This window comes from Tursiops truncatus, chromosome 7, assembly GCF_011762595.2.
Source record: "Tursiops truncatus isolate mTurTru1 chromosome 7, mTurTru1.mat.Y, whole genome shotgun sequence".
Taxonomy (NCBI): Eukaryota; Metazoa; Chordata; class Mammalia; order Artiodactyla; family Delphinidae; genus Tursiops; species Tursiops truncatus.
Window position 1 is genome coordinate 86180043 of NC_047040.1, and position 18675 is coordinate 86198717.

The 18675-nt window shown below is 37.2% G+C and overlaps 1 protein-coding gene across 3 annotated transcripts in view; it reads right to left on the minus strand.

Annotated features, from left to right (window-relative positions):
• ARHGAP15 (Rho GTPase activating protein 15) overlaps positions 1-18675 on the minus strand; it is a 621340-nt gene that overhangs the window by 124327 nt on the left and 478338 nt on the right. For all 3 annotated transcript variants that reach the window (XM_019925524.3, XM_019925523.2, XM_073807741.1), the window contains exon 12: positions 2613-2747. In XM_019925524.3, the coding sequence (XP_019781083.2) occupies positions 2613-2747 (135 nt within the window). The remainder of the gene's footprint in view (positions 1-2612; positions 2748-18675) is intronic.

Genomic DNA, 18675 nt, shown 5'->3' on the forward strand with positions numbered 1-18675 from the left:
CAAAGAAGTGATGGATGAAGATGGTCAAAGAAGCCTAGAGCCAGCCTATATGGACATCTCCCCTGCAGACAGACCTCACCTGGCTGGTTCCTTTTCATAAAGAGCGAAGAATTCATGGGCAGGTCTGTTGAGCTTCTCATGGTATAGATTTTACAAGAGGCAGTGAGAGCTATGATAAAGCCCAGCACTTCTCTGGGACTGGATACGGATGTCCTTATATTTTGGAAAAACTTTTTTACTCAGTTAGTGCACCGTGGAGTAAAAGTGCCTCCTCTGGTGTGGTTTTGCCATTTCCAAAGAACTATGTGGCCATTCTGCCATTGCTTAAGGATATTTAAACATGAACTACAACCTCAAGCTGAGTTGAGAATTCAAGAACTAATGTCAAGGTTATGTCAAAAATGCATGGATTAGCAAACATATGTCCCTTTCCAACATCATATTTCTCAGCCATATCAGCCTCTTGGTTAGTCCCTCCATTTGACATATTAAAAATACTACGCACTACATGAGTTAGGTAAGGCAAGCCTGCTGAGGGTGATTCTCCTTGCCTTGAGCAATGAAGGAAAAACTCCCGTCTCTTTGCTTCTAGATTACTTTCTCAAACAAAGCTCATCTGGAGAAACACTGTTAGCATTTGTTCAGTATCTTACATCTCTAAAGGACTTTCTAAAGCACTCTCTCATTCATTTTCTCCATAGCCTATTTGATAGGTGTTGGAAAAAATCCTCTCAATAGCCATCAGTCACAACAGCATGCTGCCTACCTCAATTCTGCTTTGTTAAGTTCTAACCATGCCAATAATTCTGAAATTCTGTCCAGTTTGGAGTCAAGTCTAGGATAGACCAGAGATGGTCCTCCTCTTTATGGAAATTCAAAGGACACAACCTCTCATGGGTTTGAGGGCCTGCTTCCCACATCTCTTAGACTAAGGGAATGGCTTGCCTAATATCTTCAGAATCAGGTTAACTAAAGGAAGCTTAAACGATGGGTATCCTACATCATAGCCCTCAAATCAGCACATGCACAAGTATATTTCCAAATAAGACAATTCTCACTTAAAAGTATGGTGACCACGATGTGAAATTTGTATGAATTCTCTAAATATACATAATCAGAAATATGTACCCAATGCAAAAGCCCCCAGTGTCTTACCAGAACACTGTCTTCGCATTATGAGTGATCTTCCGTGCTTGAGTGTTCCAAGATGGAATATCAGAATAAACTGTTAGGGAAATTCATGCTTGTTTATTTTTTCTTTATTCCTCCTTTTAAAAAGAAGTGAAGAGAGCCTGGGAACTATAAAATACTGTTCTTGAGAAGCAGAGGGCTCATGACATAAAAACTCTGACAGGGGATATGAGCTCCAGCCTCACTTCAAAACCCATATTTAAAGCACTGCTACTCTATTCAACAACAACAACATCTGAAATTGTGAGCAGGCAGCAAGAGAAAGACCTTGGGAGAATAAGCTCTGCTTTATTCCTCTTGATATCATTTTGCCAGAGCTTTAAACAAGCGTGAAGACTTTTGTGAAATGAAAAACAGAATAAAAGGGCATATTGAGGGGCTGTTTCCAACAGGCTCCCCATATCCCACTCCCCCTAATGGGAACACTGTACACACAGCCATCCAAGATCAGACCTCCTAAGTAGAGCACTTTTTTTTCTTGGAGATTATTCTCATTTGGACTTTAATTAAGCTCCTGCCAGGCTTGCAAGCTTTTTAATTTTACCTTTCTTTCTTCTTTCTTTTTCCTCCTTGAATCAGCTTGCTTGCCAGGAAACTTTTTCCAAGCTGTCACAATCATAGTAAGTACACCCTAAGATGTTAAATTTAGAGATGTACTAATCGTTGCTGCTCCGAGAATCAATAGCGGAAGTGTCCTTGCATTTGGAAAGATTTTCATTCATTCATTCATTCGTTTTTACGTGTGTGTGCGCACGCGCGTGTGCGTGTGTTATGAATGAGAAAATAATAGAAGGGAAGTTTCAGGGGGTATACAACGACTATTGGCTAGTAAGTGATACGACTCAACCTCCCATAAGGCCACCAGCTTAACAGAAGAAACTTTCCATTACTTAATTTAATATTCACATTGTTTGTAAGCAAATTGTAGCCAACTCTTTACTAGTGTTGGTGGGTGTAGGGTGAGCAAGCCTTGAGAAGGTGATGCCTCAGCTGATGATTTAACACCTCTTTAATGAAATGTAATAGTTAATTCACTTCGGTTCTTTTTCAAAATCTCCTTGAACTCAGTTAAACTCACTGTGATTCTGAAAGTATAAAGGTAGGGGCTAGGGAGGCGGAAGGTGGCCCCTGTAAAGCAGATTGCATGAGAAGCCATTTTCATTTGAGGAGGCTTAGTTGAAAACTGGCCACCCTAAACAGGATGCCTTCTTCTTTTTTTCTTAATTTTTCAAAACACTTAGATAATATTGCAGAAATAAGACTAAGCCATCAAAAACACCAAAACTAAAATGAAAGCTGTGGAGCATTGGGGATATTATCATCACCATGATTGCTATTATCACCATTCTTATTATTTACTTAATAGTAATTCCACACTGCCAGGTTATTGCACCAACCGCTCCTGTCTGTAAGGTACTTACTGATCGCCTCCACAAACCGCTCAAAGAAGCTGTAAGGGAAGAGCGGCTCAGGCAGCTCCCGGAAAAACATCTTCAGTGCTCCAGTGACAACGTGGATGTCCTCCCACTGGCTGTCGTCCAAATTCAGCTTCTCTTCTGGGAAAACACGAGGAGAAATGGAACAACTGGTTTTAATGAAACAATTACAAGACACTAATTATTATGTTAATGTTTGCCTACTATCATCAGCAACCGTTAACAGCCTTCTGCACCTAGAGGTTTGGTGCTGTGCATGGTTTTTTTTTTTTTTTCCTTTTTTCCGTAGGACGGGAACATTTTCAATGGAATACCATCTGTAGGAGTGCGGCTAACAAAAAACAAGAGACACAAAGAGACAGTGCCATTGACACAGTATGTCAGATACATTTATTCCCATAATGCATCAGTATGAAAATTAGCATCACAGCTCAACATGATTCAAAGCTATTTGGTTTTGAGGCCGAGGGGCTAAGAGTTGCCAATGATGGCCGGCTCAAGGGACCGGCCTAAAGGCCTTGCTGAGCCAACAGGAGACATATGCTAAACATGGCAATAGAAAATGAGTTATTGCTTTACATGTGTTAGTCTTGCTATGTACAAGGGAATAATGGGTAACACTTTTTTCCTTCTTTCACTGAATATAAAGTCAGCAAGGAATAGAATAGTGAGTGAGAAAGGATATTAATTCCTTCTTCCTGCTTCAAAAATATCTTTTTTTAGTTTTCATCTCAGCAAGGAAAATGTGCCCAGCAACAATATTAGACAGACCCCTGTTGGCCTACGTAGGCTATGCAAAGCTGTCAAAAATGATAACACACTAAAGACAACCCACAAGTGCTTACCAACTCCTCTTAGAAATAACGGAAATGTTTGCTTGGGAAGCTTGAGTGAGTTGAGATATTTAAATATTAAAGAAAATAAAGGCCACAATAAAGTTCTTAGAAGAAATAAAGAGACGCTGGGCAATTATTTCCTTCCTTTTCGTCTTCAGTATGAAAGTCTGGAATCATTCTCACCCAAAAAGTGGATGTAATAGGGTCTGAAAGTCACATCTTTGCATACAACTAAAAGGAAGCAGGCATAAAAGCATTGCTGCTGATCCACAGCGTTTGTCTTTCTGAACGTACAACACAGAAGAGATTTTGGATTCTGGGCTTAATGAAAACTAAAGCTAATCATTCTGGACAACCTGGGGGTTAATGGGAAAGCAGAGTATCCTGGCAAGAACTTAATAGGTATTTGGTCAACTAGAATTGTGTTTCCTTACCGACGTCCGAAGCTCACATTCAGATGCTTGCTTGTGTCAGTTTTATGAATGCAGAGGAGAATTGACACCAAAAATGTAAGAAAAGCTGAGAATTGTCACTATAGGGGATCTCTGCATGGGCTGTTCTGCTAATAGTCTTCATGTCCTTTTAAAAATATTAGCCGAAATCTTTATCAGATCTTTTTTCCTAAATGGACTATTACTCCCAGGGCTAGTAAGTTATGTTCCTGCTCAATTGGCTGTTTGCAAAGAGAAGGAATGAAGGTGAATCTGTTTATTTCAGACGGGCTATTTTCTTCTCCCCTTTCAGCCTTCATTCCTACCTCGGTCATAACACAATAATTTGATCCACAACAAAATCAGCAGAGGAGACCTTCTTTCTGCCCTGCAATCATTTTTGATTGATTGTATTTCAACAATTAGTCTTTTATTTGGCTACACACTATTGAAATAGGACGACAGCATCTTAGCAGGCCAGCTTTAAACAGTCAACTGTTAACAATAGCATCAAAAAGGGAGACCTGATGGGGTTTACTGTCACTTTAAAGAACGGGTTTTTCACGTTGTTGAAATCTGTCAGATATTTTGAAATGTCCCTCTCACTATGGTGCCACACCCCCTGCGTGCCCTTATAATAAAATTGGTTTTACTCCTGATTAAATCATTTTCTCCCTACCCACTACCATACTTCTCATAATGGACCTGTGCGTTCTACAGCTGGTGTTCTTCCCATGGTACCAATTCTTACTTTATCTTTTAAGCACTTTGCTGCTAAGATCTCATGCAGAGTGCTTATGTTTTGTTAAGAGCTTCATTCTTAGAGAAATAGCTTAACACATGTTCTAAAAATGTTGTACAACTTATTGCTTAAAGCACATTTAGAAAATGTATAAGTACGGTAGCTTTGGCACTGAACTTTAAGTGGAAACCTAAATAAACACATACACACACACAACACACACACATGTTCACACACACAACTATCTCTACCAAAAATTTATCACAAAAGTCCGATACAAATTGTCGTTTTGGTGCATAGGTTTAAGATCGCCAAATGAAAGTGTTCAGCAGGTAAAAAAAGAGAATGATTTTATCTCGAGCAAGAAAACACTAAGAACAAATAATTGCTTAACCAAAGGCAGATGCCAGTAAACATCAGTTAATTCAATTGACTGTGAAAATGAAATATTTTAATATACATAAAAGATAATTTACCAGTCAATAAATACCATTTGATTATATCCACTCAAAATACCATATAACATATCAACTTGCGTTACTTAAACTAGCATTCCTACTATGTAGTCTTCACTTTAAAAAGATAATTTGTAGCCCCTCAACAAGTAGCTTCAATAAATAATATGGCAAGTGGTTGGAAAGAGTCTTTTTGTATATAATACCTAATTTTTATATTAAGATTTTTTGTGAACAACCAAGGTTAAGATTCCTTGTAAACCAGAGGCCTTTAAGGCATATTTTTCAAGGCCACTGTGACTTATTTAAACATGCAGTTGTGTCCATATTTGCACACCTTCTCATGAATCCAATCAGTTCTGAAGATGAAATGAAGATGAAGTGATACCTGTCTCCACGTTAACGGGTATCATTATGAACACATTTGTATTACCCGATAGGCATTTTCTAACTAATCTGTTGGCAGTGATGATGTCTTCCGCTTCCCCTCTTTTCAATAGAGCAGGATTTCTCAATAGTGAAGCACTGTTGACATTTGGGGCTGAGTAATGCTTTGTTATAGGGTCTGTCCTGTGCATTCTAGGATATTTAGTAGCATCCCCAGCCTCAGCCCACTGGATGCCAGTAGCACTTCCCAGGGCTGCTGATGAAAAATATCTCCAGATATTGCCAAATATCTCCTGGCAGTGAAAAGTTATCCCCAGGTGAGAACCACAACAGTGGAGCCTGTAAGAGTCTATAAAAGTTACTCAATAAATATCGATTTATGAAGTTTACCTTAGGTGGGCAGAGAAATAGAAAACTAGATATGTGAATACTGAGATTTCTTTAATATGAACCTAAGAGTTGGTAATTATTATTGACAGAATAAAAACCTTTTACAGAACAAAATTCAAAATTCATATGACTATATTTCAGGAAGCTTTGCAACAGGAAGAATAACCAACAGTTACTCAGTGCTTACACCATACTAGGGACTATGCTATGCACTTTCCATTTATTATCTAATATAATTTTTTTTCAGTAAGACAATGAGGTACATGCTATTGTTATCATCACATATTTTACAGATAGGAAAAATGAGGCATGGGTAGATTAAATAACTTTTCCATGGATGACAAGTAATAAACCCAGGATGTAAGCCTCCCCTCAAAACCACTATGGTCAGACTAATCTTGGCTGGAAGAAGCTGAAAGGATAAAGGCAAATAAATAGCAATTGCCAGTGGTAGTAGATTGACTATTACTTCAAAGATAGTGATTTTTATATTTTATCCCTAAATATCTTACTTGAGGCTATGCTTTTACCTGTAAACTTACTCTGATCTTTCATAATTACTGATTTATAGAAGGAACAGATTCTTATATAAACAGATATAAAGCGAATTGGCAATAAAAAGAAACTGCATTAGGAATGGGACAGAAGATGTAGCAAATTGTTATGTGGTGATGGAGTGAAGAGGAAATATGATAGGGTGAGAAAGAGATTATACAAAACACCAGGTCTGGATTTACCACTAATTCATTGTATATCTATTTATTTATTTGTGAAATGAAGATATTCAGAAGGATAGTTGTTGGTATCAAATGAGAAAATGTGTCTGAAAAACATTTGGAGAGTAAATATATATATATATATATATATATATATATATATATATATATATATATATCTCCAAGACACCACTATGATAAGGAAAGTGAATAAAGCCCAAATAGGCAAAATACATTAGGGATTAAAGCAATGGAAATACTGAGCAAACATCATAAACCATTCTGGTTGTTTTAGAGGATTTACCTCAGTGTGATGTAATCTGTCATATGAACTCAACAAAAACTTTACATGCTGGAGTTCAATACTGGGAAGAAGTCTGGTTGAATCAAGATATGTCACAATTATCATGCTGATAATCTGTGCTGGTTTCTCCTGGCCCTCTACTTAGGCTACCGTAAATTCATTTTGGTCATGGCTTTTTGCTTAAAGCATTTAAACAGAATTGAAGATAGGTTAACCTCCAGAATCCAAAGTCACTATGTGACTTTTATGATATCACAAAAAATATATTTAAATATTGTATCCAAGCATTCAAGTGCATCTTGAAATGTCCTTCCTTGAAGGGACTTTTGTGTATTTTATTTTTTAAATAAAAACTTACCTATATCCAGCTAAAAACTATTTAAAATTTAAAAATTTTGACAATAGCTATTAGGAATAATCTTTTTTAAAAAGGAGAACTGAAGGATGGACCTTTTGATAGCCACAGTAGGTCATGGTAATTTCCATGGAAAAAGGAAATTTTATATCACTAATAGCTTAATCACCACTTTCCTCTTGTATTATGTATTGCTCTATAGACTGGTGTAACCAGAAGTTGCAATATCAAGACTGACTTTAACTAAACTCACTGGGTTAACCTAGTATTGGTTGAAATGCAGCTGAAGATAAACTTGGACTATCCAGAATAGAATAGTTATATAAGAATAAAGAGGCACTTCTTTGTGTATTGAAAAACAAGTACATTTTTACCTTGTAGTTTTTAAAGCCCTTTACTAACTTTTCTTTTACTGTTGCAATAAAAAAATAAAGAGGAAAAGACAGCCCAACTTTCACAGGATATGGAGAAAATAGCTCTGATTTCATTAATATAGTGACAAGAACCTATTACATCATGAAACTCTCATAAAAGGATGTGGTATCTGCTTCCAGTGCAGATGACCACTTAGAAACCTTATCTGAAAGCCCTGCTGGGTACATGAAAGTCACATCATGAATGAAAGAGATGCCAGAGAGACTATTGATCTGAAAAATAATAATATGTTTGTCCAGAAAATCAAACTGGTAGATATAAAAGTGGATAAAACATACTGTTTATCTATAAGGATATAGCTGATTTTGAGTTTAGCATTTAAAGGAGTGGATCAAAAGGAAGTTGGTTGAATCATTTGACTAGCTCGACCTTTCCTGTTGTGTTGGCTCCTTAGAGTGACAGTTCAATCTGATTTCTAGTGGATTAGAGAGGTTCCAAATTCTCAAACACGGTGATATAAACCCCGTGCCAAAACCATCCTCTTTCCACGCTGCACTCGCTAAAGCCCCTCCTATAACACCTTGGGTACAACATGAGACTTCAGTAAGGACAATATCTTTGAAAACTAGGCTGGTTGACCAGTTAATCTGTTTGTTCACTTAGTTTTTATTAAGCAAATATAGATTGAATGGAGACTACATACCAGGAACTGTATTTTGTGCCTTTCAAAGCTACAGCTGTTGAGGCTGCTTTATATTCCTCAAAGGAGAGGGCTTTACCAGGTGCTCAGAAATACTACTCAGGTGAAAATAAGTTAGGTTCTAGACATTTTACATCTTATTTCTGTCCCCTAGAATAATACTCTTTTGACCTTAATGAAAAGCAGGGACAAATTCACCCCCCAAATGTGCTTTATGTTTCTTATGGGCTGAATTGTGTCCCCCACCCCCGCGAATGATTTGTAGTCTCAACCCCCTGTACCCCACCATGTCACTGTATTTGGAGATAGAGCCTTTAAAGAGGTAATTAAGGTAAAATGAGATGATATGGATGGCCTTATTCCAGTATGACTGGTGTCTTTATAAGAAGAGGAGATTGGGACACAGACATGCACAGAACGAAGACCATGTGAAGACATAGGAAGAAGACACGCATCCATAAGCTAAGGAGAGGGGCCTCAGAAGAAAGCAACCTTGCCAACACCTTGATCCTGGTCTTCTAGCCTCTGGAACAGAAAGGAAATACATTTCTGTTGTTTAGTCCCCCACACCCCCATCCACCCTAGTCTGTGACACTTTGTTATGGCAGCCCTAGAAAACGAATACGATGTCCAAAGATTCTGTGCAGAGAAAGATGTCATGTTCCTAGATCATATCTAGACATTTTCTCAACACATGGGCTATGCCACACTTATGAAATATTATAGACAACAGAAAGAGCTGATTAGGTAATTCAAATTAAATAAAAATAATTATCTAGATTCTGAGAAAGGGTTTGAAGGTGGAATAAGTTGAATAATTGCTTGCCTATTCAAGATCAACCTAACTATTTCTAATTACTTGATCTATAAACATGCAGGATACTCTCTAGCATGGCTCCCAGACAAAGAATAAAATCATGATTGCTATTTTCTTACTCACTCTAGGGAACATTTAAAAAGTTCTCAGGAAAACTCAACACAAGCCAAATCAAGTCTCTATGGCCATGGTATCTATCAAAGAAGGAGGAAAGTGGTTTTAAATATGAAACTTCATATTCCAAAACCAAAGAGATGTATTCCTTACAATGTATCACAGTAATCTCCAGGAAGCTTAGGATGCTTACATTTGAAAATGGTTACTTTACTGTAAGAGGAGATGGTTTGACCTATGCAGAGAATGGGCACTTTTGCCACCTGGTCTACCAAATCCAGTTTTGTGTGGCCCCCTTGCAGTAGGAAAGAGGGAGGAACCAAGAAAATAAGCAGAAATTCTCTAAGATACTAAAACCTTATTCATAGAAGCTTTTATTTCTTAAACCCACTGGGATATTTTGGCATGCCATGTTAGCTTGCTTTCTATGGACTTCATGCTGTGCATATTTCTTTGGAAATCACTTAAGAAGCCCAAGGCATGCAAATAATGTCACAGGCTAATATGAAATATCTTTCGTTACTCTCTTTGAAGGTGGTGAAGCAGCCTTCTACTATATCCAATACAGGAACTGAGTCAGGAATGAGTATGTCTTATTTTTATTTTTCCTCAGATTTCATCAGAATGTAAATAACAACATAATAAATAGGTACAACTGAAATTTGTGAAGCAAGCGTCACAGATGGAAAGTATAACAAATGTGTCATTGCTTTGTGCATTTTTAATTTATAACGGCATAACATAAAACATCTCCCCATCATCATAACTCCATGTATAATGCCATCTTATAAAATGATGTTACTGACATTATGCTTCTCTCCAGGCTTCTAGGTTTTTTTGTCTAGGCATCTGAGGAGAGGTAGCCCTGTTCAGACTCTAACAACAACAATGACAAAAATGAATTGACTTTATTTGTTAGGATCATAAATATTAAAAAGGATGCATTTCATGATACCAATATATATTTCTTTAATTACTTTCTTACTCAGAGCTTCCAACACTGCTCTTAATTCCATGCAGTCAAAGGCTTTTTGTGCTCTGCAGACACTATACACAATGGTTCGTTTTATTTGACTGTCTTCTCCAAACAGATTCTGAATTTACTTGAATTCCATGGATGATTTCATACATTACATACTCCAAAGGGTAGAGAATCCGTAGGATTAAATTTCAACAGAGTCATTTTTGAAAGTTTTCTTTGTTATCGGCTCTAAGTTTCAACACTATTGCTATTTGTTCTCTCCAAGTTATATTACATTTGTAAATACCAAGCGGAAGGTCAGATCAAAACATATCTCATAATGATATCTAGGAAATAAACATAACTAAGTCCTATAAATACCCATATACAGATAACATGTCTATTGTAGGTATATGCACATATACAGAGTTACTTAATGTATTGTTTCCTCACTTGTCTAATGAGAACTGTCATCTCTCCCTCCTGATTTTGTGTGAGAATTCAGTGAAGTAATATACGTAAAAGTTCTAGCACAGGTTTGTTATAACATTATTAGAAAATTTATTTGGACATTGTCTTCTTTGTCAGCCAGACTTTGGAAAATATTTCCAGAATTTAATATACTTTCTTGCTTCAACTATTCCTTTTGCTACACTGTTGGTGTACATGGGGTTAGCAATGGCATTACTTAGCAGGAAAAAGACTGGGCTTTTTACTAATTTAGAAGTCTCTTGTCTGGAAATATTCTGTCAGAAAAACAGAAATAAAAGGATAACAAAAATCAATAAAATAGAAACAAAATGGATAGAGTAAGACAGTGCCACTCTTATTTCTTGAAACCATTTTACACCTGGATAGGACAAAAATTAGTTGTCAATTAAAGACAACCAAAACAAAGAGACGATTTCTAGCAGTTATTGAGGATAATATTTTTTCATATAAGTTATCTTTATTAATTGACCCATGGTAGTAGTTGAGTAAATTTTCTACTTCATATCACAAGAATAGCCAGAACTCCGCAAAGGTACATACAATAAGAGTGGAAGATTTATAAATTTTACAACTACTTGCATTAAGTTAGGATAGCTAGAGATCTATGCAAAACTTTCTTTGTGAAACCACACGATAACACTATTTTCTTAATTCTGCATCTATACAATATTCCAAGCCCAGAATAGTGACATAGATTCTTTAATGGACCTACCTATTATCAATAACTGTTTTTGGTTTTTTCTTTGTGAATGAAAAGTTTTAGAGATTTTTTTTCCCACCTCAAAAGAGAGTCTGCCTGTCTGACACCAGAGGCCTCCAATTATGAAGCACAAAATTACTCTTGTGTTCCTTTCTACCATGACTTTGAAGAATCATAATTCATACAAATAATTCACAATGAGGGTTGTTTTTATTGCAAAGTAGCTATAAAAACTAGTTGATAAAAATTGTCAAAATACCTAATAAGATGATACTCAAAAATCTACAATTGTTTAATATGAAGTGTGTGCTTATTGTTTTTTGAACACTTTTATTTATTTTGAAATAATATATTTACAGGAAGTTCAACATACATGAGTATACTGCAAAAGTCTCTTTCTAGTCTATCCTTAGCTACCTAGTTTACACCTCTACAGAAAACCTATATTGTCAATTTCCCATGTATCCTTTCAAAGATGTTTTCTATACTCAAGCAACATTATCCTCAACTACCACTTTTAAAAAAAAACACTAACAGTGGGTAAGCTGCGACAAAGTGAGAGAGTGGCATGGACTTATATACATTACCAAATGTAAAATAGATAGCTAGTGGGAAGCAGCCGCATAGCACAGGGAGATCAGCTCCGTGCTTTGGGACCACCTAGAGGGGTGGGATAGGGAGGGTGTGAGGGAGACGCAAGAGGGAGGGGATATGGGGATATGTATACATATAGCTGATGCACTTTGTTATACAGCAGAAACTGACACACCATGGTAAAGCAATTATACTCCAATAAGACGTTAAAAAAACCCGAAAACACTAACAGTGATATCTATGCACTGTTCTGCATTTGATTCTTTTCACTTGACTATATATCATAGAGATTACTCAAAATTGGGACACAGAGAGTATTCTCTTTCTTTTTTACAGCTGCATATTTACTTTAATGGATGTACAATAACTGACCAGTTTCCAAATGTCAAATATTTTTCATAGTGCTAATGTGAATAATCTTGCACTTAGATCATTTATATCTAAGTATGTATCTGTGTGAGTAGAACAAATTCCTAGACCTGGAATTTCTAGGTGAAAAGTTGTGTGTATATTGTAAACTATTGATAGACCGTGCCAAGTTATCCTCATAGCCAGTGAACCAATTTATGTTACCATCACAATATTTGAGAAACTATGGTTGATTGGGAATATATATTCATTACTGCCTGTAACTCTTCTCAGATACCCATGAATAAATCGTGCCTTTGACTGTATAGTTGAAAAAATACATAACAAAGAGTAAAATGAGGAAAGATACAGACTAAAAATATATATAAAGTCTTTGTTAAACATAAGAGAGACTTGTGAGAGATGTAACTTCTGATAAAGAAAAGTCTGAATATTTAACACAATTGATGTTTAATAAATATATAACAATAATACAGTTGATCCTTAAACAACCTGGGTTTGAACTGCAAGGGTTTACTTATACACAAATTTTTTTCCGTAGTAAATACTACAGTGCTACACGACCCATGGTTGGTTGAATCAGCGGATGCAGAACCGCAGTTACAGAGGAACTGCATATATGGAGGGTGGATTATAAATTATACTCCGATTTTCAATGGCATGGAGGGTCTGCCGCACCTACTCCTTGAATTGCTCAAGGGTCAACTGTAACTACAAACAAAAAATAAACCCAATAACAATGACTGTCTTCTGATGAAATAAAAATCTAAATAGGAACAAAGTCAAATAAAAGAAAAAGGACTGAGCATGCTGAAAATGAAATGAATTAATGGAATTCCATCAATTATGTCAATTTCAGCAATACATTTATAGTGTAAAGTGAAACAAACCCATCAATCAAATAAATTAATATATTCACTCATTAAAAAATAAAACACCTATAAGATGTCAGATGTGCTAAGTGCAAGAGGTATGGGTGGGAAGGCAGTTATAAATGAGGATCAAAATATATCTAAAAAATGGTATATAATCTCTTAAAGTCTGACAGTTCTTAAGTTCTCTAACATTACTACTAGGATTGTGCTGTCTCTAGGGAAGGAGCTACCCCCTTTGATTTTATTTTTTTAATTTTATTTATTTATTTAAATTTTTTTGCCCCCTTTAATTTATATTTGCTTCATTAGTACACAGACATGCTCAATTAGTTGCTTAATAAGTACCTTTTAAATAAAGATGATGATGGTGATGACAACTATATAAACTTCCAAGTCTGAGAGTTATCTACAGTTCCTCTTGTAGAAAAATAGGAAGACATCATTTGCTATGGTCTCAGGTGACCTGTTAGTAGTAAACACATTTCCAAGCAGCCTAGGCAGTTCTGGCCCATATGAGCCTCATCCCTCTGTAGAGCAGAGATGTACTTAGGCTAACTTCACCACACATGTTCTCACACAAGAAAGTCAGTGGAGGAAGCTGTAAATGGAGGAGTGATGTAAATGGAAAGATACAGGCTTCTTCGGCCAGGTGCTCTTCTCCTTGCTTTTCTTCTCTTCCAGTCTAACATGAAACAAATCTGTGGCACTAACTCCTGGGTCTCTGCCTCTGGTTCCTGATGTCACCCAGGTCTATGCTGCTAATCTTAACCCTGGCCTACATTCTGCTTCATCTCAGATCCTGTTAACTATGTTACTCATCCTAGCCTGGTAATCCCATGACTCCTGGGGCACACCCTAAATAATTTAACTACAGCAGTCTCCTTTCATCTTTGGTTCCCGCTTTCTGCAGCTACCTGCAGTCAACCACAGTCTGAAAATACCAAGTGATAAATTTTAGAGATAAATAGTTCATAAATTTTAAGTTACCAGTCATTCTGAGTAGCTTGATGAAACCTCACCCAGTGCTGCTCGGTCCCCCCCGGGACCTGAATCTTCCCTTTGTCTAGCGTAGCCTCCGTTAGTCACCTAGTAGCCATCTCGATTATCAGATTGACTGTCACGAAATCACAATGCTTGTCTTCAAGTTACCCTTATTTTACTTAATACTGGCCCCAAAGCACAAGAGTGGTGATGTTGGCAATTCGGATATGCCAAAGAGAAGCCATAAAGTGCTTCCTCTAAGTGAAAAGGTAAAAGTTCTAGACTTAATAAGGAAAGAAAAAGAGTTGTATGCTGAAGTTACTAAAGTCTGTGGTAAGAATGGACCTTCTATTCATGAAATTGTGAAAAAGGAAAAATAAATTCATGCTAGTCTTACTGTTGTACCTCAAACTGCCGAACTTACGGCCACGGTGCTTGGTAAGTGCTCAGTTAAGATGGAAAAGGCATTAAATTTGTACAATAAGATATTTTGTGCGTGTGAGAGAGACCACATTCACGTAACTTTTAATTCAGCATATTGTTATAATTGTTCCTGTGCATTGGCAGGAGTGAGCAGGATGGATCAGAGTGAGTATATGGACGAGAGGTGGTGTGTCCAAGAGGTACCAGGAGCAAGGAGCTCAGCTGAGAGGCTCTGTTGTGTTAAAATACTGCATATTTACTGTGGAAAAACAATATTTTAAAGGAAGTCAGGAAATAAGAGAGAAAAACTCAGGTGTATTCATGAAACCACTGCATAGTGGAGAAAGACGTCTAGAGAACTGATGGTTAGGCATGTACAAAGGATTAAAGTTCAGAGACAATTATTGTGTATCACATTTATCATAAGTTTGAGGAAGTCAAAATATTCTATTTTCCTGAAGTTTATAAAGATCTGCTGGTGGTTGGAAAGTGAGAATCCGTTTGGATTATATGACCAGAGATAAGACTTCAATGGTGTTTCAGTATCATGCGCTGCTTTACCGACTCTACAAAAGGGAATTACAATTAATTGGATTATGCTGGTCTCCACACGCTGATTGTAAGAAAAGAAAGTATAAAAGTGTAACTATTGCTAACAGGTCATACCTATCATCAATCATGGGATTTGCTTTTTACTTACCAATAAGATTAATTCCTTCTTTACAATCTTTCAATTTGAAGCCGTTTTAATTATAGACTTTAGAAAATTCAAAGGAAAAGGCAAACCTACTTTCAATGTATTATTAATAATTGACCTCATCTTTATTCATCTTTATAATGAGGGAAAAAGAAATGGATGGTTTACTTATTGTTTAGAAGATTTTTACTTACTTAAGATCCCTTTGCAATCTTTTCTGAATTTCAATTTAATTAAAAAAGTTTTGTACTTGATTTCTGTAAAGTGCTAAGCCTGGGGCTATGTTTCTGGGGATTCATGGAGATGTGGTCTTTGTTTTCAGGGAACTTAACATCTAATAAAGGACTTTGGTCTGCAAACCCCAAACGTCATTACATGGCTAAGTGGAGTGTTAGATTAAAGGTATGAACTACTAAACATAGTATCTTTGAGCCCTTCTCAGGCACTATTCTAAGTGCTTCACGTGTATTAAGTTATTTTACCTTCACATTAACACATGCTATAGGTGCTATTATTTGTTCAGTTTTACTGATAAGGAGATGGGTCCAGAGATTAAGTAATTTGTCCAGGTTCACTCAGGTATTTAGCTAGAGTCCAGTCAGTCTGGCTCCAAGCCTTCAGAACCCTTAGTCCCTCTGCTAGCACAGAGTATGAACTGGTTCATTCTGACTAGAGTGACAGATGAAATTTCTCTAAGGCAATGGCAGTAAGGGATTCATAGGATTCTGATGGACTGAGATGGGTAAGGAAGGATGTTCTAGGTCATACAAATGTGGCCTCAGGACCAGCCATACTGGCATCACACAGGACATTGTTAGAAGTGAAAAGTAACAAACCATATCGGACCGACTGAATCAGAATCTCTGGGGTGCGGCTGGCCATCTGTGATTTAACAAGTCCTCCCAGTGATTCTGATGCATGCATGCTAAAGGCCGAGAGCCACGGCTTCTAGCAAACAGATACGAAATGGATGAAAGTTTGATTATTGTCAAGCACCCTCTTTATGGCTAGTGCAAAGGTGGGTTATGAAATGTGGTGAGAACTTAGCTTGGAAGTCGACTGCCTTCACTTCCATGCTGAGAGATTAAATGTTCTTCTTTAGACAAGAGAGAACCATCAAAAGTTTGAGTGGGGAGATAATACCATTCAGACTGTATTTAATGGACACAGTATTTGAGAAATGAAAAGGTAGGAATACGCAAATTATTTAGGAAGCTATTGCTGTAGTTCAAGGCACCAGGAAGGCCGAAACTAAGTGGTTTTTGTAGAAACGCAGAGGCTGAGTATGTGAGGCCTTAAAATGTAATGAAAGTAGTGGTGGTAAAGGGAAAAGAGAATCAAGTGAAACTATTGTTTCTAGCTAGAAGGATGTTGATGTGTTGACATAGTTGTCTTGTATTAGACACCTGAGAAAGAGTGGCTAGGAATTTTTTTTTTTTTTTTTTTTTTGCGGTACGCGGGCCTCTCACTGTTGTGGCCTCTCTCATTGCAGAGCACAGGCTCCAGATGCGCAGGCTCAGCGGCCATGGCTCACGGCCCAGCCGCTCCGCGGCATGTGGGATCTTCCCGGGCCAGGGCACGAACCCGTGTCCCCTGCATCGGCTGGCAGACTCTCAACCACTGCGCCACCAGGGAAGCCCTAGGATTTTTTGTTCACTCCATTTGTTCTCAACAAGAAGATGCTAGGGAGTATGAGTTTGGTTTGGGTATGCTATTGACATTTTCAGGTGGCAATGTCCAATAGACATTGGGATATTTGAATATGAAGCTTAGCAAAGGGGATAAAGATTGACTAGGTCAATTTGAGAATTATCAACATAGAAGTAAAAGTTGAATAACAATGATTACTACAGTAATGACAACAAAAGCCGTTAACGGAGCACCTTTCATGTGCCAGTCACTATGATAGGCACTTTACACACATGATCTTAACTTCCACAGCAATCAAGGAATGTAGTACTATCCTCACTTAACATGTTAAGATGTAAGAACCAGAGAAATTAACTTGTTCGAGTTCATACAGGAAGTTAGTGTCACAGCTAAGTTTTTAACATTGTTTCCTGACTTGCAAACTATTTTTTTGCAAGACTACCTAAAATAATAAGGGAGGAAAATGGTCATGTAGAAACAGAGCAAGAAGAGAAGAGTGCCATTTAAATATATGTTCTGGAAGTAAGAATATAATTATTTTTACATGAGTTTATATGCAAACAGCTCCAGACTATGAGCTCCAACCAACAACATGGATTCTTGTGTTAATAGTTAATCTCCCCAAATCAGCATCTACACAAATCAGCTTGCTTGACAAGGTAAATTCCATGGTCTCTAGAGGAGCGGCAGCAGTCTTAAGACCACGGAACAAGTCACACTTTGTGATTCAGGTCATCTGTCCTGAAGAATACCGATCACTGCAAACCCAGTGCTCTCTGATGTGTTACTGATTAATAACAATTACTATGTTGTAAAGTTTATGGGGCAAAACACATATAAAGTTGAGGGAAATGAAACACACGGACTGATAGGTGTTTCCCACGTTCAGTGGCCATGTCTATGCAAACAACAAGTTGATAGTTTGAAGTCAAATTGGAATCTTGTTCGGTCAAGTACAGATAACCTGTTAGATTTATAACTCTCCACCTTAGTCCAAAATATTTAGGAAGACAGTGCTAAATGGTGACTCCTGGTTAAAGGTATAACATGATTTTAGGAACATTATGTTTTAATTTTCTGAAAATCTAGGTTACTTTTCCTTTAATGAACAGAGCTATTTTTAAATGATAGAACAGCCATAAGTTAATTTAAATGTGTGATAAGGCACTTGAATAAGCCTCCACAATACGTATCATTTACAGATTGTATTTATATACTGAACACACCTTTGTAATGTACTTTAAAGACTACGATTTCTTATTCCATCCATTCAAGGCCTCTACTATGTGACACAACCTGCCATTTAATCTTAACTTTCCACTTCACTCAGACCCCTGTCATCTGCTCCTGTGAAACTGGTGTACTCACTATTCCCAAACAAGAGCTGTACTTTAAAACCTCCATACTTTGGTTCTTGCTCATTCTTGACCTAAGCTATCATAGCCACTCCCTCCTTCTACCCCAACCTACCAATTCTTTAAAGCCCAAAGGAAGCCTTCACATCTCCAGAAATCCCGCCTAGAGCGAGCCACTTTTCCTTGATCTCACTTCACTTTGAAAGCTGAGCACTTATTGCCTATGACGCTAATTTGGGGATTAGGCATTAACAATCACTGCATTCTTGCACTGTCTCCTCCTGCCCTCTGCTCTCCTGCAGATGCCTCCTATTGGTTCAATCTAGTTG